Source organism: Sorex fumeus, unplaced genomic scaffold (assembly GCF_029834395.1).
Source record: "Sorex fumeus unplaced genomic scaffold, SorFum_2.1 ptg000018l, whole genome shotgun sequence".
NCBI lineage: Eukaryota > Metazoa > Chordata > Mammalia > Eulipotyphla > Soricidae > Sorex > Sorex fumeus.
This window is the reverse complement of record NW_026606075.1, coordinates 7,366,344-7,393,385: the sequence shown is the minus strand read 5'-3', so window position 1 is coordinate 7,393,385 and position 27,042 is coordinate 7,366,344. Positions and strand designations below refer to the sequence as shown.

Below are 27,042 nucleotides of genomic sequence, written 5' to 3'. Positions count from 1 at the left end.
ATATGAACTACTCAAATACGTTGTTATAAAATAGTCTTTGTATTAGGATTTTGACTCACTGTCGGTGTTCTGAGAGTTTAAGTAGGTTAGCTGAGCTATGATTTTTAGTAAGTTAACTACTTAAGTGATTTTTTTCTAAGGAGAGTATTTTTGACTTATGTAGGTTTAGGGTGCTAGAACTGTCTTAAGTTGAGAAATAACCTATTCTGGACTAAGAATTACTGCTATTTAAAAGGAATTTAAATAAATATAAATAAAGAATGTAAAAGAATTTAAAAGTGTGTTAGAAAGGAAATACTACCCTGATAAAGTTTTCTAATGTGTCTGGATTTTTCTTTTAGAAATACAAAAATTGTACACATCTTATAGCTGAACGCCTATGTAAGAGTGAAAAATTCTTAGCTGCTTGTGCAGCAGGTAAGTTATGTGCCTCCTGCCTGGCTTTGAAAAGTAACCTCCAGATTAAAGAATAATTTCCTCTAATCTCTAATTATACATTTATTATATCAGGAATAAATTGATTTTTCTGAAAAATGTTTGTGAGACCTTTCGATTATTTTTCTGAGTACGATTTTTGTTGTACATGCAGATTTTAGTAAGCTATATTACGTATTTTTATCAAAAGGATTAGCAATAAAAAACGAAAACAAAAATCCCAAAATTTTCTTGACGCCTTAGCTATATCTACTTTCCTTGGAGCTGCCATCTGAACTAGTCAGTTTTGATTTTGTTTATTTGCTTTGGGCATAACTGGTAGTATTCGGGGCTTATTCTTAACTCTGTGCTCAGGGGACCATACTGGATGCTGGAGATCCTTTTTTAGTTTTTAAAGTTGTAATTGGTCTAAGTTATCCTTAGTCCACTGATTGCAGTTTAAAGATCATGTTTCACTAAATTAATTTACCAGGTTTTGGGATCATTTTTCAGAGAAACACTTAGATTTTATTACTTAAATAAGTGGTATACTTACATTGTTCTTTGCTACTTAAAAGAATCATTGCTATCTAGATAAGAAAATATAGAATACAATATTAAAATTTGCTAACTCAAATTTCTTTTGTAAAATGCATTATTATTGAAAGCATTTCAATATTATTGAAAACATTTTTAGCTTAGGAAGAATTTAAATTCAGGTCCATAAGTAATAACAGTTCTCGCAATCTGTAAGTTATACCAAATTATTTTTTGGATTTTAAAACCTTAGGCTTGGAGCTGGAGCGATAGTACAGCAGGTAGGGCATTTGCCTTGCACACGTCTGACTTGAGTTCGATTCCCAGCATCCCATATGGTCTCCCGAGCACCACCAGGAGTAGTTCCTGAGTGCAGAGTCAGGAATAACCCCTGTGCATTGCCGGGTATGACCCCCCCAAAAAGCCAAAATAAAATATAATAAAACTTTAGACTAGTAACTTTTCTAGTAACATTTAGAACTATATCATGGGGAAGATTACATGCATACAATGTTCAGTGATTTCGTCAAAATATTTAAGAAAACAGTTCAAAGAGAACAGTGGTAATGTAGCTTAAGAGTCTCACTTCGAAAAGATTCAATTTATGTGACACTTGGCTTTTACTGTTTACATGTGTCAGCCGAAATTCTTTTGTAACTTTCAGTTCCTTTGCTTTCTAGGAAAATGGGTACTGACTAAGGACTACATAATTCATAGTGCCAAAAGTGGCAGATGGCTGGATGAAACAACTTATGAATGGGGATATAAAATTGAAAAAGACTCCCATTATTCACCTCAAATGCAATCTGCACCTAAAAGATGGCGGGAAGAGCTGAAACGCACTGGCGCTCCAGGAGCCTTCCACAGATGGAAAGTTGTTCTCCTGGTTAGAGCCGATAAAAGAAGTGATTCTCTTGTAAGGTAATGGGTCTCATAAAAGCGAAAGCAATGGGTCTGTAAAACAGTTTCGGTTTGCTTCAATACCTTTTTGTGTTTCTTTGCTTTCACTAATTCTACCTAAAGATGTCTTGGTTATGTGCTGTTTGATCTCCCACCTAAACCATTCTGCACATTTAAGTGTATGTGTCTGGTGAAACGAAATCAGTTTTACAGTGTTGCATGCAACTGTCTTGTAATCTCTGTTTTGCTTTTCAGGCTGTGTCTTTGTGTCACTGCAAAAGAAAAACTTAGAAGTTTTTTGTGTTTTAAGTAAATTACAGCAAATTCTAAAATAATGTCTTTTCATTTCATTATAATATGGATGTGAGAAAAAGCAGTCCACCTGGGTCTACTATGTGGAGTTTTCACCTCTGTAGGGTTTTTCTGGTACTCTGGTTTCCTCCCTGTCCCCAAAACATTCACGTTAGTGTGAGCGTATGGATGAACTGGCATGCCGGAATTGTTACTGTTTGAGTCGATGTGGGGGTGTGAGTGTGCCCTCTGAAGGAATGGTGTTTTATCCAGGGTTGGTTGACTCTTTACTGAGCTGCCAATCTAGGCTGTTACTAATGACCCTGAACTTGCTTGGTTTTCCTTTTGAAGTTGTACCCTGCAGTGCTGGGAGCTACTGTCATGTCCAAGCACGGGCTTTATTCCTGGTGTGCTCTGAGACCTGTAGTGCTAAGGATTGAACACGGGCCTTCTATATGCAGAAATCATGTACTTTCTCTAGTCCTAGGGCTCTGAACTTGAATAGGCAGGAGGGAGAACGAATGATTACAAATTATTGTTTGATATTCCAGGTGCTTGGAATCCTTAGAAGTGTGTTGACATATTGTGACTGGAAATATGCCAAAAAAACTCGTGTCAGTTACCTTGTGGACAAACTGGTTTCTTTATGTGTCATTTTGGTTAAATTTTAAGTTTCTAGGAACCTCTCCATGACAGTGTTAAATGCAGGACTTAACTGGATTACATTAACATAAACACCTTTATTCTGGGTTTATAATAATGCTTTTTTCTTGGGGGAAAGAGTGGGGATGGGTTGGTGTCACACCAACTGTGCTCAGAGCTTATTCCTAACTCTGCACTCAGGGATTATATGGGGTGCCAGGGATGGAACCTGGGTTTGCCTCATGCAAGAAAAGCACGCTACCCACAGTACTATATCTCTTTAACCCCTCTCTAATGCTCTCTTATTGCTTCATACCACTTCTGTCATAATTAAATTTGTTTTCTTTACATCATACTTTTAAAATTCTTTCTAAATTAGAATCTAAGAACTTTTTGCTCCACTAATATGTAATTTATAAATAGTAAAATGTACTTACTTTAATGCACATTTTGTTGAATTCTGGAAACTTAGTATACCCATTCATACCACAATAATAAAAATCTGCGTTGACATCATTTCATGTCCAAACACATTTAATTCTACACCAACAATATCAGGCAACCACCATTTTTCCAATTGCTCCCAACTGGTGATTAGGAAGCCTGATACTCAGCTAACCAGATTAATATAGTGCCCAAGAATATGGTGCTTTGAGCCCTGATGCACCACCTGATGATGGTATACAGCAGGGCCTCCTAAGACAGCACTCAGTGTATACTTAGGAGTGGTGCCAAGGATAGAACGAAGTTTGGCATGTGAGGCTTGTGCATGGTTTTGTTATGCTTCATGTGGAACCTAGATCCTGGGAGGTTTCACTGCATGAGTTTTTAAATTTTTCTTGGTTCTAGCATTCAGACTCTGGGTAAAACATATTCTCTACGTCTGATCTACAGCTACAGGATGTCGTGTTATTAATTGGTGTTCCTTTTTGATTTTCCATTTTTAGCAGTGCCTGCATGATGAATTCATGACAGGACTCTCCTGATGGTCCTTCTCTCTTGCATGTTACTCATTGCCAGTATTAGATCTTTGCTTCATGTTGATATATCTTAGGCCTCCTTACCACACAGAAATGACTTTTGCTTCCGTCTCTTACTAGAAAACTCTTGAGTTTTATCAGATGGTACAATCATAGAATGTCCTGTCCCCTTTCCTAGAACGGAGTGGGTTTCACTCTTGCAGTAGAAGCATCCCAGCACCCCCCCCCCCCCCACCCCCAGGTTTAGAAGATAGTAGATTTTCTTACCTATCCAAGTGATTGAAGGTTTTTATTTTATATGTGAGAAGGGTGCAGGAAAATGGGCCCGGTTTAACATTGAGTCTCTCGAGGGCTGCAGATCCTTGCTTGGTATAAGCAGAGACTGCTTGTGATACCTTCTCCTACTCTCTTGTCTGAATATGTGACAGGGATCTACAGCAAAGAGCTAACAAGCGACATTGTACTTCTTTGTATCAGGGACTATTCTAAAATGTCAATATCACTGCTTATCCCTTTTAAATCCCTTATCCTGTATTGGGACTAGAGCCAGAGTACAGTGGGTAGGGCATTTGCCTTGCACGCGCCCGACCCAAGTTCAATTCCCAGCATCCCATATGGTCCCCTGAGCACCGCCAGGAGTAATTCCTGAGTGCAGAGCTAGGAGTAACCCCTGTGCATCACTGGGTGTAACCCCAAAAGAGAAAAAAAAAAAACCAAAAGTAACCAGTATTATAACCACTTTTTTGGCCTGGCAAAAGTGAGATCATTTGAATCCTCAATCATTATCAGTCTTCAGGTAATTAAATTTTTTGGTTGAGTTTTTACTTGGTTTATAGTTCTCCGATGGGTTTGTGAAAAGTTGTGATTTTGTGATTAAGTGACTTTTTTCATTAGGTGGTCAGTGTCTTTATGATATATTCTAAATTCTAAGCAGGAGACCTTTCATAACACTTTTGGGATATGTGTTCCTATGTACCTTCTGTGAGTCTAAATGTTAAATATAATATTTTTTAGGAGATGGGGGAGGGTTTGGAGCCAAACCCAGCACTTAGCCCCTAATTTAGGGGCTAGTCCCTGGTTCTGCTCAATGATCACTCCTGGTTGGTTCTCTCAGAAACATATTTGGTGCTAGGGGTTTGGACCAGGGTTGACCATCTATGTGCAAGCCAAGTACCTTAACCCTTGTAATACTTTTCACTAAAGTGTATTTCTTAATGTAGATGTAAAATACATAAATATTTTTAAGAGAAAGGTTGGGAACAAGGTCCAGAATAATTTCCTTAGAACTACGTTGTCTTCTGAATAATAACTTCCTTTGATTTCTTGTATTGTTCTCTTTACTTACTAAGATCACTTTTCGCTAGGTAATAAGTTTCATACTTTTAATTAATAAAATAAATATAACATAGAAAGATGAGCATAATTTCTTAAACATCTGCTCTGGCCAACTAAAAATTTTAGAAGTCACTGCATTGTTTATTATTCAACTCAAATAGCCTAAAACAATTATTTCCTAAAGTAACAAAATAGGATACTAACACCCAAGAATAGCCGAGTTAAATACCAGGAGGTTTACTCCATGGCTTGGAAGCCAGCCACACATGCTAGGGGAAAAGGGAGCTCAGATAGAGAAGGGAGCACCAAATAAAGGGTTTTGAGAGGATCCTCCCAGGATGGGAGAAACAGGCTGAAAGTAGACTATAGATTGAACGAACATGATTGCCATTCACTGCCTCTTTTGCAAACCACAGCACCCAAAAGGAGAGCGAACAAAAGGGAATGCCCTGCCACAGAAGCAGGATGGGATGGGGGGGTGGGAGGTGGGAGGGATACTAGGAATCCGTGGTGGTGGAAAATGGGCATTGGTGGAGGGATGGGTACTTGCTCATTGTATAATTGAAACTCAAGCACAAAAATTTTTAAGTCTACAACTGTACCTCATGGTGTTTCATTAATAAAAATTAAAAAAAGAGAAAAAAACCAATTATGTCTTCGCTGAAATTTCCAGCAAATAATTTATTTATGTCTTATTTATTATCTTAATTGTAATATTTTGATTATTGTTCATATTTTTACTTTAGAGTTTTGGAGGCTGGAAAAGCAAATGTCATTTTACCAAAAGGTTCACCTAGTGGGATAACTCATGTGATTGCCAGTAATGCAAGAATCAAAGCTGAACAAGAAAAAGATAACTTTAAGGCTCCATTTTTTCCAATTCAGTATTTAGGGGATTTTCTTTTAGAGGTAAGTAATCATAGAAAACATCAATATAAAGATATAGATGTTTCAATTTTTGATAGTGTAATAGTTTAAAGTAATAAAAATGGTTAATTTTAAGGTAGTTGATCTCAGTTCTTTGGTGAGGGAGGGGGGGAGCATCACACCCAGCATTGCTCTTGGCTCTGTGCTCAGGGCTCACTCCTGGCAGAACTCAGGGGACCTTAATGGGTACTTAGAATGGAAGCCGGGTCAGCTACAAACAAGGCAAATTCCCTACCTGCTCTACTCTGACTTCTGCCCAAACTCAGTCTCAGTTTTTTTAATTCTTTTGGTTTTGGCTTCTAGGCACACCTGATGATGCTCAGGGATTACTTTTGACTCTGCATTCAGAAATTACTTCTGGTGGTACTCAGGGGAGAATATGGGGATTGAACCATTGTCTGCCGCCACGGTTTTTTTTTTATATTGGAGAATACTTCCTGATCTTAAAGAAGCATCACTAAATTATTTGTGCCTTACTCTTGTTTTTAGTACTTTTAATGGTGTTACTACAAAACAATTTTAAGCATTTTTAGACAAATGACATTATAAACAAAATAATAGCAGATACAGTATGTCATAGAGTTCTGATTCTGACACTACCACCTCTGGATTCTTGAGGACAGTGTGTAAGATTAGCACAATATGCACAATAACTACCACTGGTCTTGTATGCTACACCTCTTACTTAATAACTTTTTAACAGCTCATCTAGCTCATCTAGGGATGCCTCTGTGGGTTTTTTTTTTTTTTTTTTTTTGGTTTGTCTGTTTCTGTTTTTGTATTTGGGCCACACCCAGCTATGCTAAGGGCTCTTTGTTCAGGATTATTCATGGCAGGGCTCAGGGCTGCTGAGATTGAACTGAGGTCAGTGGTCTATAAGGTAAGCACCACTTTACTATGACTCTAGCTCCAAAATTATGATTGGTAGGCTATTTTTTAAATTCAGTTTGATTTCCTGGTAAGAGAACTTAAACATTTTGAACTAGAGTTGGTGAAGAGACTTAAATGTAGTAAATTCTTTGAAGGGAAAATCATTCATTCTTTCCTTTAAAGAATTTACTTATGTTCAATAAACTTTGATTCTGTTGAGATAGTTCTTAATTCTAGATAAAAGTTAAATATCATAAATGGGTTATATTTCATTGATTACCTAATCTGTTTTTATCCATATACAGAAAGAAATTCAGAAGGATGAAGAATCCCATTCTAGATCTCTTTGGAATAAGCATAGCAATCAAGAAAAACACAGAAGTTTCAGAAAAGATACAGGATTTGTTGAAATGAAAGGTGCCTTACAGGAGACCAGGTGTAGAATTCAGGTAAAACTTAAAAACTGAATAATTTATGTTTCTGGATTTCTTAGATAATTGTTTGAGAAGCTATGTGATGGGAATGATCTGGATTTTAGAATCACAGAGTTGGTATTTATGTTTTACAGTCTGTGATTTAGAAATAATAGGAATTTTCCCTATTCACTGTCTTGAGCTACATGAAATAAAATATATAGATGCATGTAGGAAAATACAGCACCAATATATGCTGTTGTCTAATAATTAAAATTTATCTGTATGTGTAATGTGTGTCTTAAAATGTATTCTTATCTTTCATCAATATATTCTAACTTAAGGTTGTATTCAAGTATTTTATTCCACATAGAAACAAGGGTTTTTTTTTTTTTAACAAATTCATTCTATTTTGATTAAATGTGTAAAGCAAAAAAACATGGGTTGCTAAGGATCAAATCCAGGCTTCCTGTATGCTTCAGTGGGCTCTTTCTCCAACCAAAAAACAGTAATTTTAAACTAAAATAAGGAATCTGCTTACAGAAAGGACTATTTAAAAAAAAAAAAGCATTATTCGCATTAGTTTTACTATGGGAAAATCCTGCTTTTATCAAATATGAAAATTATTAAAATATATCTGCATACATCATTAACGCCTTTTTTAATTTAAGAAGATACACTATCATGTTGAAATTATTCCCCTTTTGGGGGGGATGGGCCACAGCCAGCAATGCTGGAATTATTCCTAGCTCTGGGTGTCCCTCCTGGCAGTGGTAGGGCACCATGTGGTACTTGTGATTAACCCTGACCACTTCCATGCAGAGCATGTATGCCAATTCATTATTCGATCACTCGGGTCTCCCATTTTTTTCAAGAAGATTTGTATGATGAATGAGCAACATATTTTGTGTAATATGCCTTTTTCTAGTTAATATTATATCCCTATAGCCTATAAAAAAGACTTTTAAGATTCTATTTCATCTACAACTTAGTTTTATAATATTTGGAAAAATTAATATAAAAAAGTTGCTTTGTTTAATCATATCTCAGATGAAAACAATAGGGATTCCAAGAAAACTTAAAATACCAAAATTGTATATTAATGTATTTGGTAAATTAAAAATCCCATTTTTGTTTTGTTTTAGTATAGATAAGATGTAATATCATTCACAAGGCTTCTTATTATATTTAATGTCTTTGAGCGATAGTGCAGCGGTAGGGCGTTTGCCTTGCACGCAGCCAACCTGGCCGACCCGAGTTCGATTCCTCCGGCCCTCTCGGAGAGCCCGGCAAGCTACCGAGAGTATCTCGCCTGCATGGCAGAGCCTGGCAAGCTCCCCGTGACGTATTCGATATGCCAAACACAGTAACAACAAAGTCTCCAATGGAGACGTTACTGGGCCCGCTCGAGCAAATCGATGAACAACGGGAGGACAGTGACAGTGACAGTGAAAGGTTCTATAAAACCTAAAGTGGATTTTTTCATTGTGAATTCTACTGGTTATATTGAGTATGTGATTAGTTGACACTTTTTTTATTAAACATGCAGAAAGAATTGCACCATCATGTTGAAGAGCTTAATGTCAGTTCTGTTTTGATTGACCATCACAAAAAAGACAAGCTTAGAGAGTCCAGTAAAGATTCGAAATTTATAAAAATGAGAAATGCCTTAGGAAGACACACATATGGAATTAAGGTAAAACATCTCCTTTTCAAAAAACTTTAGTTTTAGTTTTTGATTATAGTATCGTGATTTACCAAGTTCTTAATGCCATTGTTTCGGGCGTTCAGTGTTACAACACCTTTCTCACCACCAGTGTGACCTTCCCTCCACCAGTGTACCCAGATTCCCACCCACCACCCAGGTCTTGCAGGCACAGATCTACATCATATGTTTTTTTACAACAGAAAGACAAATGAAATTTTCGAAACATAGGTAAATAAGAGTCAACCTGTGATAATTTTTATATCTCAGTGATAATACGAAAGTCATTATCTGAGAACCTCCTGAGCTGCTTTGTGCTTGTTGAGTCTTCTGTTTTAAGCTTGGTAGGTGTGTAGCTTGTGTGCAGCTTTCCCGTCAGATTTGATGTGATACTCCTGGGCTGACAGTACTATGAAATTTGGAGGCTTACTAGGAGCTATAGATCTGGAGTAATTTGGTGCTTGGCAATTTGGTAAGGTTCAGTTGTGGTGCTGGGTCTTTTCTCTGTTGGAATCTGTTGGGTTTAGCTACAGGCCTTTAGGCAGAAAGAGAAATCTGTGAATCTGCCCTGCTCGCCCTTCCGTCCCCACCCTCCCAAAGCTCCAAAGCCCCGAAATTCTCAGCCTGGACCATTCTACCTGAGATTTGGTGGTGTCATGTTCTTTTAGAGATGTGATTCTGGGCTGTTTCTCTGCCTGACAGGATGGTGGGTTTGGGTGGGAGCTGCCAATATTTTCTTCTTAAACTCAGTATAATGTCATTTATAATTATAATAATAAAAATAAATAAACATTTGTATACAACTTTTAGAACATTCTAAGATTTAGTGCTTTGTACCCAATTAACTTAAGAAATAAAGCATACCCATTTTAGTAAAAAGATTCTGCAGTGAATTATTTTCAATTATGTAACAAACCATATAGCTGTAAAAACCCATCTTTGAATTAGTGTGAATTTTTTTTCATTTTTTTATTATAATTTTACACAGCGGGTAGGGCGTTCGCCTTACACACAGCCAACATGGCCGACCCGAGTTCGATTCCTCTGCCCCTCTCGGAGAGCCCGGCAAGCTACCGAGAGTATTCAAGATGCCAGACACAGTAACAACAAAGTCTCCAATGGAGACGTTACTGGGCCCGCTCGAGCAAATCGATGATCAACAGGAGGGCCTTTACCAGCTATATTTGCACCCTAACAATATGTTGCTTTATTTTGCCAGTTATTTTTGTAGCTCATCATACTAGAATCTTTCAATTATTTTCTTGATAATATTTATGTTTTATTATTTCACTGTTGTATCTTTTATTTAGTATTGATGTTTCTTTTTGTTTTGTATTTGATTGGTTCTTTTGACACTTACTGATTAAGTTACCATAAACGGAGCCAACATATTCTCAAGGGAGCCTTCGTATTCTTGTCCAAGAGTCTCTCTGGGACTCTCCTTCACTGCTGGTGGGATGCTGACTGGTTCAGCCGTTTCGGAAGACAGTATGGAGGATTCTCAAAAAACTAGAAACTGAGCTCCCATTTGACCCAGCAATACCACTCCTGGGAATATACCCCGGAGAGGCAAAAAAATATAGTCGAAGCGACATCTGCACTTGTTTGTTCATTGCAGCACTGTTTACAATAGCCAGAATCTGGAAAAAACCTGAGTGCCCGAGAACAGATGACTGGTTAAAGAAACTTTGGTACATCTACACAATGGAGTGCTATGTAGCTGTTAGAAAGGATGAAGTCATGAAATTTACATACAAGTGGTACTACATGGAAAGTATCATGCTAAGCGAAATGAGTCAGAAAGAGAGGGACAGACATAGAAAGACTGCACTCATCTGGGGAACATAAAGTAACAAAATAGGAGAGTAACACCCAAGAATAGCGGAGATAAATACCAGGAGGTTTACTCCATGGCTTGGAAGCCAGCTGCACACTCTAGGGGTAAAGGCAGCTCAGATAGAGAAGGGAGCACCAAATAAAGGGTGTTGGGAAGATCCGCCCAGGATGGGTGATGCATGCTGAAAGTAGACTATAGACCAAACATGATTGCCACTCAATGCATCTTTTGCAAACCACAGCACCCAAAAGGAGAGAGAGAACAAAAGGGAATGCCCTGCCACAGAGGCAGGGTGGGATGAGGGAGGGTGGGAGGGATACTGGGATTAGTGGTGGTGGAGAATGGGCACTGGTGGAGGATGGGTGCTCGATCATTGTATAACTGAAACTCAAGCACAAAAATTTGTAAGTCTACAACTGTACCTCATGGTGTTTCACTAATAAAATATTTAAAAAAATAATAAAACACACTCCAAACTGGTTGAAAAATAAAATAAAATCTTAAAGAATTGTTATAATTTAAAAAAATAATAAAATTAGGCATGATTCTTGTTTATTTTTTTTAATGTGTCATACTTGATTTATAAGTCAGGTTCTTAATGAGATTTTGTTTTTAATCATTGTCTGAATATATGTAGAAGGAAATTAAGAAAAAGGATGAAGATATTCAAAGGAGTTATACTTTGAGGAAAAAATATAAAAAAGAAAAAGAAAGAAGTTACAGAAAGGAGGTGGAACATCACAAAATTAAAAGTACCTTAAGAAAGCACATATATAAAGATCAGGTAAAAGTTTTTGAGCTTAATTTCTGTTCTTTTTTTTCTGACTCTTCCTTAATAACATGACCTAGACATAAAATATGATTTTTGAGTTGACTTGCAATGTTTTAAATGTATGTAATCTGCAGTTCTCATGAAAAAAAATTTGGTTGATTTGGTATAATTTAGTTATGATTTCATATCAAAATGAAAGTATTTTATATGTATTCCCAGTGAAATTTGAGTTAATGGAGTTACTCAAATATATTTTTGTCACTTATATGAAGAAAAACTATATAAAAAAGCTACAATTTTTGAAATAAAAATTACTGTATGACTACATATGTTTATAAGGTTGGGGAAGTCGGACTTCTGAACTATTTCTTTCATGATCTAGCTTATTTAACATAAGATAGCTATTTTTAAAAATGGGATTTTTTTCCCCCTTTTTTAAGGGGAAGAATACTCCCATGCAGTATTTGATTGTCCTGGAAAGCATCGTTGTAATTCTTGTGGTTGGTTCTGATTCTTTCTGGTATTTCAGTAATTTGATCCAAGGGCATTCAGGATATAATGCAGCTTGGACACAGCAGTGCAGGGATTACCCAGACCACCCCGCTGTGCTTGAGGACATCCAGGGCTACAGGAGCTGGTGATCAGGGGATCATATAGTATGGAAATTGAACCACTACATGGAAGACATGCACCTTAAGCCTTCTTATATTCTATAGGCTTCTAAAAAGATTCCCAGAAACATTTGAAAGGTTAAAATATAAAGTACCTGGGGCCATAGCAATAGTACAGTGGGCCAGTCACTTGCCTTGCTTGAGACCAACCTGGGTTCTGTCCCTGACACCTCCTATGGTACCCTGAGCTCACCAGAAATAATCTCCAAGTGCAGAGCAGTGCCAGGAGTAAGCCCTGAGCACCACCAGGTATGGCCCCAAAACATTACATATGTAAAGTGCCTAAAAAGTACATGTATGTCAGACTAGAGAGGTAACTCGAAGGACTAGAACTCATATTTCGCATGCAGGAAAACTGGGTTCCATCCCTGGCACCACAGGTGGTTCCTTGAGCACCTCTAGAGTAATCCCTGAAGCCATTGGGTACAAATTCCCTTGGTGTCTGATTTCCAGTAGTCGGTTTTCTCATACTAGCTTGCATTTGACAGCTAGAATTTTTGTTTGTTTTTGTGGTGCTGGCAGCCAAACTTGGGGCCACACATGCAGGACAAGAGCACTGCCACTGAGCTATGTCTCCTGCTCCTAGTTTATTTGATAAGCTGGGTGTGACCTAAAAGCCCCCCCCAAGCCATCCCCAAAAAGAGAGAGACAGAAAGTTCTTATACTAATATCAGGTAAGAATTTTTGTTCTGTTATAAACTTCGTTGTTATTGCAGAATGTTTATTTTGCAGGGACTTTTGCTGTGGTTAGCACTGAAGATAAATGCATTTTTGTATATTGTCTATTGAAATGTTTATAATTTGTTGACAGTGTCTTTAGTATGTTATCTAAAATATTTTTATACATATGCAGAGAGAAATGAAGAACTCTGTTTTTGCTGGTCATGCCAAAGTATCAAAAACCAAGGATGTTCGGATGGACGTGGATATTGTTGAAATAAAAAATGCCTTACGGAAGCATATATATAGAGCTCAGGTAGATCTTAGCATTATTAAAATATGTAGTTTCATGTCTTTCTCTAATGTTAACAAAAATACAATTCTAGTAATCTGATACCCTTTATTATGTCTGTCTTCAAATATTTTTTCTCATTAACATTTGTTTTGAAATTACATGTGGCGGTGTTCCTGACTTTGTGCTCAGGGGATCATTATATGGTGCTAGGGATCAAACCTCTATTAGCCACATGCGAGGAAAGCACCTTATCTGCTATAAAATCTCTCCAGCCCATTCTTATTTGTATTTTGTTATTAATAAAGTATTTGGACACTTAGTAAGAATGCTGATTTCTCTGCTGTTTATATGTTTACTGGCTGTTAGAATTTATTGCTGGATTCCTCGTAAGATGATACTGGAGGGTGGATACTGGAAGATGATCTGTTTCTCTCTTTTCAGCCTCACTCTACACAGGTTTTAATAAAGGACCCTGAATTGCAGGGTTGTGGTTCTTTCAGTCCTTACCTTGCCTTCAGTCCTAGAGGTTGCTAAGAACCTGAGACCATGTTTTGCTTTTTTTCCCTGCCCTCTCTCTGGGATAAGGTTATCTTCTTCTTGTTTCTTGTTTCCTTACCACCCTGGAGGGGTGTGAGTTTTTCTCTTTAGCCCTTAGGGAAACAGGATCTCTGGCTTTCCCACTGTGCACTCCTCCTGAGGAAGGGAGGCTGTTTCCTGTCTCCTGTTTTTGCTTCCATTTGCATGAGCATCTGATAAGGTTCGCAGAGGTGCCACTGGGTACAAATTCCCTTAGTGTCTGATTTCCAGTCCTGTCAGTTTTCTCATACTAGCTTGCATTTGACTGCTGGAATTTTTGTTTGTTTTTGTGGTGCTGGCAACCGAATTTAGGGCCACACTTACAGGACAAGAGCACTCTCACTGAGCTATGTCTCCAGCTCCTACTTTAAATTCCCTTACCCTCTTTAAGTCGCTGGCTTTCCAGATTTTTTTTTTCCTCACTATCTGGCAGCTTCATATTTATTTAAAAAACTTATTTTCTTTCTTTCTTTTATTTATTTATTTTTTTTTTGGCTTTGGTTTTTGGGTCACAGTACCTGGCAGTATTCAGGAATTACTCCTGGCAGTTATCAGGGAATCATATATGATGCTGGGTCATCCATTTGCAAGGCAAATGCTCTATCCCCTGTGCTATCACTCCTGACAGCGTTGTCTTCTTTTTCTTTTTCTTTTTTTTAACTGAATCACCATGAGCTACAGTTACAAAACTTTCATGTTTGAGTTTCAGTCATACAGTGATCGAACACCCCTCCACCAGTGTACATTTTCTACCACCAATATCCCCAGTATCCCTCCCCCCTCGTCCCACTCTCCCCCTGCCTCGATGGCAGACAATTTCCCTGTTACTCTCTCCCTGCTTTTATGGGTAATATGGTTTGCAGTACAGACAATGAGAGGACAGCTTCATATTTAATAGTGCTCCACTTTATTGTGTGGTATTCAGCTAAAGTATAATATGAAATTGTGACCACAGTACCCATTAATGTTGGTACAGTCTGTCTGTTGTGACAGCCAAGATGAGCCATTGATGTTACATGCTATACATGCAGCATCCAAGTGTGAGCCACTGGTGGTATGAACCAGTGTCAGTGTGTTAAAGGAGGCTTCCTTCTAGGCTCTCAGTCTGAGGGAAATCAGTTTTCATGCCCCCTGTTCTTGGTGGGTCCGGTCTGCCTCTATATAGCAGAATAGTTGGTTGCATTAAAATGTGTGTCTCTGATGATTTTCAGGAAAAATTATGATTCAGTTAGCTTGCAGCCTTTTCTTACCTTTTCAGCTTAGGGGAAGCTGGAGCAATATCATTATTTCAATTTGCATTGCTTCAGTTAGTTGAAGTTTGGGCATATATTATACCTTTATTGTGTTTACGTATTTCTTCCACTGCCAATTGTTTGTCATACTATAGTTTAATCTTTACAGTGAGTTTTAAAAAATCACTGTCTATGGCACTCTTAAGTCTGATCAGGATATTTTCTCGTGTTTGTTGCAATTATTTTCCCAGTGTAATTCTTGGCAGAAAATTTATAGATATCTTCAAAGAACACAAGAAGATTGTTGGATGATAATGGAGATAGAAAGAAAGATACAACATTTTTTTCTTGTGTGGGTTATTATATAAAATGTTCTTTTATGTTTATAATTATTAAAATAGTAAGGGAGGTTGAGTAATAGAGCTCTTCTAGTCTTACATAATTTTTTAAAAGTCATTCTAATTTAGAAGGAAAAAAATGGAGAACGGTTTCTCATGAGTGCCAGTCCCTTAAAATGAAAGAAGTCACTGCTTTAAGCAAACATGAACGTGCAATTAGTTACAGCTGTTTGGGGGTTATGTTAATGGGGGGTTGTGACTGGGATCATTCCTGGTGGTCCTTGGGGGGTGTTTTCAGCTCCCTGCAGTACTTAGGTAATCAGGTGATGACAGGAGTTGGATGCGGCCCCTAACGTGTTTTTCTCCTTTCAAATTTTTCAAGCAGTTCTTGGTGCCTAGGCATCACTCCTGCCACTAATAAACCCAGGGGTACTTGGGCCCAGCAGTGTCAGAGGCCACCAGGGCCTCACTGTGCTGCTCAAGGGACTGTGCAGTACCAGAAATTGAACCTAGGCAGACCCTGAGGCCCCATTTCCCCGGCCCTATTAATGTGTTCTTCAAACTCATTGTAAGTTTGAGCAAGGTGTTATGCTCTGTAAGCAGAAGTGTGCTTTTAGACTTAAAAATCTTTAATTCTGTTGTTGCTGTTTTATAGGCTATCAGGTACAACTGCATTCGAATAGATAAACAGCCAGTGTACAGTGTAGAGGTAAGGCACGACGTGATTGGAGTAAAGTGGTGATTGGAGCCCAAAAAACGGTGGGGGGGGGGGGGGCTCTGTTTGGTTATTTTAGGTAATTTTGACGTGAAGGAATGCATTGGCTGTATGAAAAAAGCTTTCTATCAAACTGAAATGTAATTTCTTGATTTAAAAATTTAAAAGAAAACTCAGTACTCCACAAATGAAAATTCTGTGCAGTAATGAAAACTGGTGAGAATCTAAAGTACCATGTCGTCATCAGCAGCAAAGAGCTTGGTGTCGCTGTTTGCTGTATCTCACAGCCCTTCACAATGACTATTTCCAGCTCAGAATTTTTATACGATATTACAATATATTATTTTTATTCTTTCTAAAATATTGTTTTTGATTTGGGGCTATTCCAGGTTGTGCTGAGGGCTCGCTCAGGATCGCTCCTGGCGGAACTCGGGGGAGCCATATTAGGTGCTGGGAATTAAATCTCGGTGCGCAGTGTGCAAGACAAATGCTCTACCCGCTGGACCATCATTCCGACCCCTCTTCGGAATTATTTTATTTTGGGTCATAGCAGTAGTACAGTGGGTAGGATGCTTGCCTTGCCCGTGGGCAACCCAGGTCCAATCTGGCACCCCTTGTGGTCCCCTGAGTTCACTAGGGGTGATTCCCTGAGTACAGCTCGGTGTGGCCCAGAACAAAAACAATTTGTATTATTTCCTATAGTCTTTCAGATTATTTTTAATTATTGGCTAGTTCAAAGATTTAAATTGTTGAAATTATTTTGACAGAAAGAAACATGTTTTTGAGGACCTAAGAATTCAGTAATGTGCATCCAAAAAATTTTATAATACTATAGGATTTGCCACTTTTTGAGATATGAGTTGATAATTGTAATATAGTGGATCTTAATACCTGTGAACTGCTTTAAACATAACAAAAAAGTAATCTTGTACCTAAAGATCTATGTATAATTATATTTCTAACCAAGATCTTAGGATCAGTCACTTAGCAAATGCCTTTAAAGTTTGCTTTTAATGCTTGCCAGAGTAACTCAGTGGGGTGTTTGACTGAACATTACTTTTAGAGGTAGTATTTTATCATGCTATTTAAAGCAACAAAATAATAAATGCAGAAATGTATTTTGCAGTATTTTTGAGTTATAAAATAGTCATCTACTGTTACTCTTTTTGAATTGCATAGCTACTGTATGAAGTAATGAGGGTAAGAATTATGTTTATAAATAAAGAAACCTAGGTCCTTTGTATTTCAAAATTTGGTGATAAATTTTACTTTTGAATCATAAAATCCTTTTATGTTTTTAAGGTTAAAAATGCTGAATTTCCCAGAGGTGTGTTAAATTTAATTGAAAGCCTCATAGAAGGACAGTTTTTTAAGGAAGCAATTGAGGAACTTTCCTCTTTGCAAGCACATTATATTCCCCCTGTATGCCTTCTTCGTGCTCTTCTAGAGAACATTCTACAGGTAAGAGCAGTCTTTTAAAGAATGTTTTGACCTGGGCATTATTAGACCTTTTTTGTGTGTGTATTTTGTTTTTTTTTTTTTTTCCTGTTTATAGTGTTTTACTCCTCATCTATTAGGAAGTGGCAGTACCCATTGATTTTTTTTACTTTATTCCTAAGGTAAAACAATCTAGGATTTCCAAGTTTACGTTCTCTTTGGTTTGTATCGAAATTATATTCCAGTTTGTCTTGAAATTATAATAATAATTTGAAATTGTATTATAATTTGGTTTTATATTGAAGTATCTAATAAGACAGATTGCAGTAAACTGAATATCATGTAGTTTTTTAATATGTTACGAATCATTTTTGTTCATGATAAGCATAGATGGTGAATATACTTAAAGTGAAAATCAGTAGCAAGTAGATTTTTATAAAGGTAGTATAATACTATTTTTTTGTTCTGTTTTTGTTTTGGGGCCATAATAGGCAGTGCTCAGGGCTGAGTCCTGACTGCACTCAGATATCACTCCTGGTGCTCCTTGGAACCTTATGGGATGCCAGGGATTGAGTCCTGGTCGACCACGTGCAAAACAAGTGCCCTGCCTACTGTGATATCTCTTTGGCCCCTGATATTAATATTTTTAATAAAGGTGCCGATCTGAATATAATATATCCTATATGTTATAAAATAGATTTTAATATTTTAATCCAGTATTAGAGTTGATTAAAAATATTGAATGTAAAGTTTCTTCATATCAGGATACATTTTGGAAGTCAATCTCATTTGAATCATAAAAAGTAAAATGGACATTTCATGTCACAATAACCAGTATCTTCTATGACATGTACACATATTGAGAGAGGGCCTCTCCTGATATTGAACTATTAACTAGACATGATAGTCCATCTGTTCTTTGTGCATGTATTTAAAAACACATGTATTTACCAAGAAATTTAGGTCCAATTTATGATATCTTTAGACTCAATTAGCTCAATTTAGCTATAGTTTTTTTTGTTATTTGTTTCTTTTTCAATAACAGGATAACATAGATACGTTTTCTGGCCGATACTTTCACATATTGTCGGCTCTTCTTCACTTGCATCCGCCTTGGAAGTCTCCAGCCATGTCACGATACTACTTAGAATTGTTTCAGTGTCCCACGTGTATGAAAGGAGCGTGGTCTTTATTTGAAGTGCTGATCAGGTAAGAAATTTCTTGTCTGAGGATGTTCGATTTCATCTGGTAGTTCTGTTTATACACACACATACTCACACATAGATTTTTTTTTTAATTGTATGTTTATGGGGCTGAAGGGAGACTGCAGCGGATAAGGCACTTGTCATGCATGTGTCCAAGGCAGGTTTGATCCCTAATATTGTCCCCTGATCCCTCCAGAAATGATCCCTGAGCACAGAGCCAGGAGTAAGCCTTGAGCACAGGCAGATATGACCCAAACACAAACAAAAATAAGTATGTTGCTTTTTTAAAGATTTGTGTCTTTTGTTTTGTATACAACCCATAAGACCAAGGCTGGACCAGTCATGTTGTCAGTTAGTTTAAAAAAATAAAATTGTCAAAGACTATGTGAAATACACTCGCAGTTATTTTTATTTTTTTAATGAAATGATATATTCGCATAATTTTAAAAATCTAGGAATTTATTGAATGACTATCAATTTTTGGTCATCAGTGTGTGAGCAATTATAATTTTATATACTTTTATATACTTTTCTCTTACATCTTCTCTAAAATATGCAAGGTGTCACTTTTATATCTTTTCAGGTAGAACTTTGTATTTTTAATCTAAACTGAATGTTTCCTGGCATTATTATCTTTCATACTTCTTCACGTCATGTCATCGCCTTTAAATTCTTTGTTTTCAAATTTTACTCTGCAGAAATCCTTCCTTTTTTTCTTTTACCATAGCACAAATAATCATCCCCCACCATTCTTTTTTTCCTAGTATCTGCTCCAGATAGATGTTTTTTTTATTTAAGTGTTCACTTTTAGAAAGTCCATAATAAGGAAAAGGACAACCTGACTAAATCAGAAAAAAACTAGACCATTGGTCAACTCTTTGATCATAAATATTTGCCTACCATCTCAGTTGTGGTATGCATTTGAAACAATCTAGTGGTTTAGGGGCTGGAGTGATAGCACAGTGGGTAGGGAGTTTGCCTTGCACGCAGCCAGCCCAGGTTCGATTCCCAGCATTCCATATGGTCCCCTGAGCACTGCCAGGGATAATTCCTGAGTGCAGAGCCAGGAGTGACCCCTGTGCATCACCGGGTATGACCCAAAAAGGAAATAAAAAAAAATCTAGTGGTTTAGTTTAAGTTCTGAGCTTTGTAAAAATGTTCTTTCAACAAATGTTTATTGTTTAAGTACACATTTTATCTAAGTACACATTCTTTTAACAAATGTTTATTGTTTATTCCATACATACAGACATTGTGGTACTTTCCATGAATAAAAAGATAACATTCTTTTTCTTTCTTTTCAAAAAATTATTGACTTAGTCTTTTTGACCATACCTCTCTGTGCTCAGGGCTTACTCTCCTCTTTGTAATTCGCAGCCAACCAGGCCAGCAGTCCAGCTCTAGGCCCCAAGGGTGCAGTGATACTCAGGGGACAAGATGTGAGGTGATCTGACCACATTGCCACAAGCATGACCAGAGTCATAACCTCTTTGCCCTTTTTGGCCAAAGATAACTTTTTCCACATAATTGAAAAATCCTCTCTCCCTTTCTCTCTCCCTCCCTCCCTCCTCCTAGCGCTCTCCTTCCCCTCCGCATTCCACTCCTTACCCGTCTCCCTCCCTTAAATTTCATTTAACACCAAGACAGCCTGGACCCACATATATCCTTGTTTTTGATTTGTTTTTGCACCCACCTGATGATGCTCAGGAATCACTTCTGGCGGGACTTGGGGCCTTAGGGGCACTGGTGATTGAACTGGAGCCAGCCTGGGCAAGGCAAACACCCTGTCCCCTGTACTGTCCCTCCAGTCCCACACACACATCATTTCAAAAAAAAAACCAAAAAACTGTTGTCTCCATCTCTAGCGATTTTAAAATGATACACTCACAGACAGTTTAAAAAAAAAAAACAAAAAACATGTTCTGTCTCTCACAGTTTTAAAGAACTAAGAACTATATGGACATTCCAGAACAGATTTAGGAATTGAATGAGTTTATATAGTTAATGTTTATTAAGGACACTCTTAACCTGAGACCGGTATTCAGAAAGAAAGTAGAAATGAAAAAGGTGGAGTGGACTTACAAGAATTGCTTTGTTCCTAAAATTAATAATAAAGTTGAGAGAAGATTATAATTAGCATTGCTGCCTAGATTCTCTTAAATCTTGATCCTTATCTCTTAGTAGTCATACATTCTGCTTTTAAAATGTTACTGTGTTGTTCAATCCAGTAACACTAGCCACATTTAAGGATATTTAGTTATTTTTTTACTTTATTTTTGGCCGACCAGAGTTCAATTCTCTGCCAAACACAGTAACAATTGTCACAATGGAGACATTACTGGACCCACTTGAGCAAATGGATGAACAGCGGGAGGACAGTGACAGTGATTTTTGGTTTTTGCTCAGAGCTTACTCCTCCTCTACGCTTAGGGATTATTCCTGATAGTATTTAGGGGATCATATTTGGTGCTGGAGTCAAACCCCCTTTGGCTACATGTAAAGCAAGTACTTTACCTATTGTACTATCTCTCCAGCGTAGAAGTGTGTGTGTGTGTGTGTGTGTGTGTGTGTGTGTGTGTGTGTGTAGTTAAGATCTAATAAATTAAAAATCCAGGTTTTTAGTCGCAGTGGTCACATTTCAAGTGTTCATTAGAACATATCCATCATTGCAGAAAGTTCTATAAAAAAATAAAAAGAAAATAGTTTTTTCAGCTGTAAAGGTAAGGTAAAAGGTAAAGGCCCTCCCGTTGATCGTCGATTTGCTCGAGCGGGCCCAGTAACGTCTCCATTGGAGACTTTGTTGTTACTGTGTCTGGCATATCGAATACTCTCGGCAGCTTGCCGGGCTCTCTGAGAGGGGCGGAGGAATCGAACTCGGGTCGGCCATGTTGGCCGCTTGTAAGGCGAACGCCCTACCGTTGTGCTATTAATTTTTTTTAATTTTAAAAAATTAAAAAAATACCCCTAAATCACTTTTAGTTATGTAAATAATGAAAAAGAAAATAATTGAGTAAGAGGAAGCACATAAATAAATGTAGAGTAAGCTGGTCATTTGAATCAAAAGGTTTATTATATTCCTAATATTTTTGTCCTTTATCTGATGAAATTGAGAGTAAAGGGATAATACCAGGTGGCTGTTAAATATTATAGTCCTTGGAAAATTGAGAAATAAGAACTGTATCCTTCAGAATTATGTACTGTGTGGTGTTTGACACGATGCGATATAGAAATACAATATATCGTTAGGAAATTTTGTTAAGTGAGTCTGTTTTGTTGAAGCAGAGTCCTTTAAACTTTTAACTTTGCCCTAAGAAAAGACATACTTTGAGGACTGCAGTGATGGTACAGTGAGTGGGTGTTTGCCTAGTGACCTGGGTTTCATTCCCTGTGTTGCATATGATCCCTTGGGCACTGCCAAGAGTTATTCCTGAATGCACTGCCAGGAGTAACCCCTGAGCGTTGCCAAGTGTGACTCCAAAACCAAGAAGGACAAGAAAGCGATACATGCTTTGTTTCCAAATCACCTAATGAATTGCTTGTGTTCTAGAGTGTTGGCGTCCTGTTTTTCAGATCTTGCCTTTTCAATGAGAGCTTTTGTCACCAGCTTTCAGAAAGCACCATTGAGTCTAAGGTGCTTCACCTGACGCTACTCAAGTTTTTCTTTAATTTAGTTGAAAGTGAAGTGAGACATCTGAGTCAAAGGTACGTTTCAGTAACAAAAAAAAAAAACACTTTTATATGTTGTTTTGTGTTTTCTAATAATTTTATACATATTTCTAAAAACCTTCCCTTGTTCTCTAGCTTGATAGAGATTTGTTTTAATAACATACATCCTCTATATTCAGTTGCAGTTTATATTCTCTATACTTTCTCCATTCAATTTTAGATTTTACCATGTAGCATTTGAATAGAGTATATTTTCAGGATTTCTAAATTTTTTTGGTATGTGTGGGGCAGGTAGGCTATACTCAGCGGTACTCAGTGTTTACTTCGGGCTGTGTGCTTGGGGTCATTCCTAGCAAGCTTGTGAGACCAGGGATTGAACCCATGTTGGCCTCGTGCAAGGCAAAAGCCCTGCACACTGTATTTTCGCTCTCACCCAGGATTTCTACAATTTTTAATTGCTTGTAATGAATGACTTAAAAGCTATGCTTTTGAGTTAAAAGCTATACTGAATACATAATATCTACAGTAAGTATTTTTTTTAATGCTATAAAGCTAGCACTTAGTACTGTGTGAACTTTATGATTATTTGAACTGAACCCATTTCTTAAAATATTTGTTCTGAATTATAATCATATTTTATAGATGTTTTAAATTATGACCTTTGTTCATTCAGAGCTTGTTAACTTATATTGTTTATGGAAAAGGACAAGACTGCCTAATAGCTGTAATAATCAAATGGCAAAAAATGGTATTTTGTTCATCTTGTCATTAGGTTATGCGACTGGTCAGATTCTCAGAGCCTGAAAATAGCAGGAAAGGCAATTCTTCTTGAAATCTTTTGGTCAGGGAGTGAGACCTCTGGACTTTTGACCAAGCCACTAAATATGCTTTTGGAGTGGACTATATATTCTCACAAGGAAAAAAGCAAGTCTAATGATGTAAGTATGGTTAATATGCAAATGAACAAGATGGACTATGAAAATCGTCTCTTAAAATTTATGCATTTTTCTCTTCTTTTATTCAGATTAATTGGGAGAAGGTAAGATATACCTAGATGCATCATATTTTCTATTAAATTTACTTTGTTTTAAGGTAAAAAGATCTTGGGAGACTGGTTTCATCATCTCATTTTAGAATAGTGTCTAGGGAGTGATTTGACCATTACTGCTAAGAAATCTATTTAAATCTAACATTTTTAATTTTAATTTTATTTTTATAAAGTAAAATTGTTTAATTTTATTTTTATAAAATGTAGATTCCTCCTCCCCTCTTGGAGAGCCCGGCAAGCTACTGAGAGTATCTCGCCCACATGGCAAAAGCATGGCAAGCTACTCGTGACGTATTCGAAATGCCAAATACAGTAACAAAGTCTCACAATCGAGACGTTACTGGGCTCGCTCAAGCAAATCGATGAACAACGGGAGGACAGTGACAATGACAAAATATAGCACAGCAATAGGGCCTTTGCCTTGCACGCAGCCAGCCCGGCTGAGCCGGTTCGATTCCTCCGCCTCTCTCGGAGATCCTGGCAAGCTACCGAGAGTATCTTGCCCCCACGGCAAAGCCTGGCAAGCTACCTGTGATGTATTCAATATGCCAGACACAGTAACAACAAGTCTCAAAATGGAGATGTTACTGGGCCCGCTCAAAGTTGTTTACAATAATTTATTACATTCAATATTCCAACACCAATCCCATCACCATTACACCTTCCCACTACCAATATTTCAAATTTACTCAACCACCACCCTATCCGGTCCCAGTATCAGGCACTAAACAATTTATTTTGTATTACTTGTTATGAATAATCTGCTAAAAAATTCAGAAAAAGTTTCCTAGAAGAAAGTACGTGGAGATTGTTGTATCTCAGCCTGGAGCCATTAAGTCCAGCCATTAAGCCCTGATATATAAGAAATTCATTAACATATTGTTACAAGTGTTATATTTATATAAATATGTTATAAATATTATAACATTTATATTAACTCGTCACTGTCACTCCCGTTGTTATCAATTTGCTCAAGCGGGCCCAGTAACGTCTCCATTGTTGTACTTGTTACTGCGATTGGCATATTGAATACGTCACGGGTAGCTTGCCAGCCTCTGCCATGCGGATGAGATGAGATACTCTCGGTAGCTTGCTGGGCTCTCCAAGAGTGTGGAGGAATCGAACCGGGGTTGGCCAGGTCGACCGTGTGCAAGGCAAACACCCTACCTGCTGTACTATCACTCCAGCCCAATATTTATATAAATATTTATATTTATATAAAATGCCTGCTTCCCCTAGTCTCTTGTGACCCAGGGGTCACACCCATAAGCCACACCCTGCCGGCACCAGATAATCTCATTGGCCACCCTCCAGAGCTCACGGCTGCTCCTCCCAGACGGGAGTGTAAAATGAGACCCACATAACCATGCCACCGGACTCCGTGCCAGGCTGCTTTCACTCTGGACGCCCCAGAGTGGGGCAGGTGAGAGCCCTCCCCGCCCCAAGGGACCCAGCTCCAGCAGCCGACCTCCACTACCCAACCGCTGCCATGCTGCAGGCTGCTTTCCAGACCAACAAACACATCATAAGACACTTCCTACCCATTTTCCATAATTACCACACCATGTTTGATGAGATTCAGACATTAGACAACAAATCATAGAGAGAAATATATACATTTTACATTTGTGTTTATATATATAGATATATATAGAACCCAGCAAGCTATTGAGTATTCCGCCCGCACGGGCAGAGCCTGGCAAGCTTCCCATGGCGTGTTTGATATGCCAAAAGAATAACTATAATGATTCTCATTCCAACCCTGAAAGAGCCTCCAGTAGTTGGGAAAGATAAGTAAGGAGAGGCTGCTAAAATCTCAGGGCTGGGACAGATAGAGATGTTACTGGCGCCCATGAGTAAATAGGCAAACGGGATGACAGTGATTCAGTGATTTTATATATATATATACACACACACACACTCACATATATATATGCACACACTATATGTATATACGTATATATGTATCTAGATATATACATTTGGAGATATATACATACGCACACACATATATTTATATATTTTTAATCGATATCAGTTGCGTTCTACTTTACACCCCATCACTTCTGGTGTAGAGTATGATAATACTTCAGGAATTCTAAAATTTTAAATAGATTGATAGAGCTGGAGTTAAGTTTTTAACTGGGTGGTGACTTTGGGATCAGGGACATCTCTGCATCTTGTTGCTCTCTTCCGGGATTTATTTGTGAGTCTCTGGATCATGGCTGTTAACGTGATTATATGGCGCCAGAAGCAGCTCATGGGGTGACTGGCAGGCTCCTGGAAGAACAGGGAGATGGGGAGAGGTTGTCCCTCTTCGACTTCATTAGAGCCTGGAGATTTTGGTCACAAAACCCACATGCCTGAGTTTTTTAGCAGATTTACTCATGGATGAGGCTCATCCAAACCTGTGGAGATCGGCTGTGAACATGGTGGTGATTAAGTTCTGGAGATTTCGGCTCCCGAGGCTCTGTTGGGGTGGGTGAGTCCCACTACTCTGCCCCCCTCGGAGCTGTCCCAGATAATGAGGTTCAGCCTGGGCAGGATCCGGAAACATTCCTCTTTTTTTTTTAACCTTCTTGACATTTCGCTTTTGGGGAGGAAGTAGGGAAAGCTTAATAGTGTCTGGAACTTCAGGAGCCCGCCAGTGATTATTGAGTTCAGGGCCCCAAGGATGCCATGCTGTTCAGGCCCTCTGGTACCAGGTACTCCCCAGCCACCCTCTGGTACCAGGTATTCCCCAGCCACCCTCCTGGTGCTGGGGACTTACAGAGCCACACCTCAAGGTGCTCCTAAGGACCATGTCCTGCCAGCCATTGCACTTCGACTGGTTGATAACTGTTGTACTTTCTCCAGACCCCAGCATTTTGCTTCTTAAAGAACCTGTGATTTGAAAAAGCAAGTGAATCTAACTTTTTTTGTGTAGTAGGAATAAAAAAATTCTGGTAGCTTTAAATACTATCTAGGTGTCCTGTAACTTCCTGAACTATTTGTAAACAAGTAGCACTAAAAATTTGACATCCAGTGACTTTAGTGTATTTAGATCTAAAGTAAAGTTGGGTGTTTGCTTAGAGAGTCAAATCATTGTAGATACTTTTGAAATCCTTTTCCCTGAGAATTCTGCCTCTGTTTTTCCTCGAAGTATTTTATGGATTCTGGTCTAGCCTGAGGTTTTTAGTCCACTTTGAGTTAGCTTTTGTGAGTGGTGTGAGACAAAATCTCATTTTTTCACATGTGGCTGTTTAGTTTTCCAAGTATCTGATTGGTCAAGAGACTTTCCTTGTTCTTAATATACCTAATTCATTTGTTGTAAATTGTCCCCTGAGCACCACTAGTATTATCTCCTGAGTGCAGAGCCAGGAGTAACCCCTGAGCATCACCGGGTGTGACCCTGAAGCAAAACAAGTAAACCCAAAAGACATGTTTTGTAGATTAACTTTAAAATCTGAGTGTTTTGGCCACTTGGGGGGTTTTATCATTCCATAAAATTTTTTATTAGTTTTTGTGTCATGCCCAGCTGTGCTCAAGGCTTACTCCTAGCTCTGCACTCAAAGATCACTCCTTATGGTGATCAGG

The 27,042-nt window shown here is 38.0% G+C and overlaps 1 protein-coding gene across 2 annotated transcripts in view; it reads left to right on the top strand.

Moving 5' to 3' along the window:
- The window catches only part of SLF1 (SMC5-SMC6 complex localization factor 1), a 71,302-nt gene that overhangs the window by 11,249 nt on the left and 33,011 nt on the right, over positions 1–27,042 (top strand). For both annotated transcript variants that reach the window (XM_056112606.1, XM_056112605.1), the window contains exons 3-14: positions 342–417; positions 1,632–1,872; positions 5,846–6,008; positions 7,202–7,345; positions 8,859–9,005; positions 11,489–11,635; positions 13,148–13,270; positions 16,051–16,104; positions 17,413–17,571; positions 18,593–18,756; positions 22,323–22,454; positions 23,191–23,356. In XM_056112606.1, the coding sequence (XP_055968581.1) occupies positions 342–417; positions 1,632–1,872; positions 5,846–6,008; positions 7,202–7,345; positions 8,859–9,005; positions 11,489–11,635; positions 13,148–13,270; positions 16,051–16,104; positions 17,413–17,571; positions 18,593–18,756; positions 22,323–22,454; positions 23,191–23,356 (1,716 nt within the window). The remainder of the gene's footprint in view (positions 1–341; positions 418–1,631; positions 1,873–5,845; positions 6,009–7,201; positions 7,346–8,858; positions 9,006–11,488; positions 11,636–13,147; positions 13,271–16,050; positions 16,105–17,412; positions 17,572–18,592; positions 18,757–22,322; positions 22,455–23,190; positions 23,357–27,042) is intronic.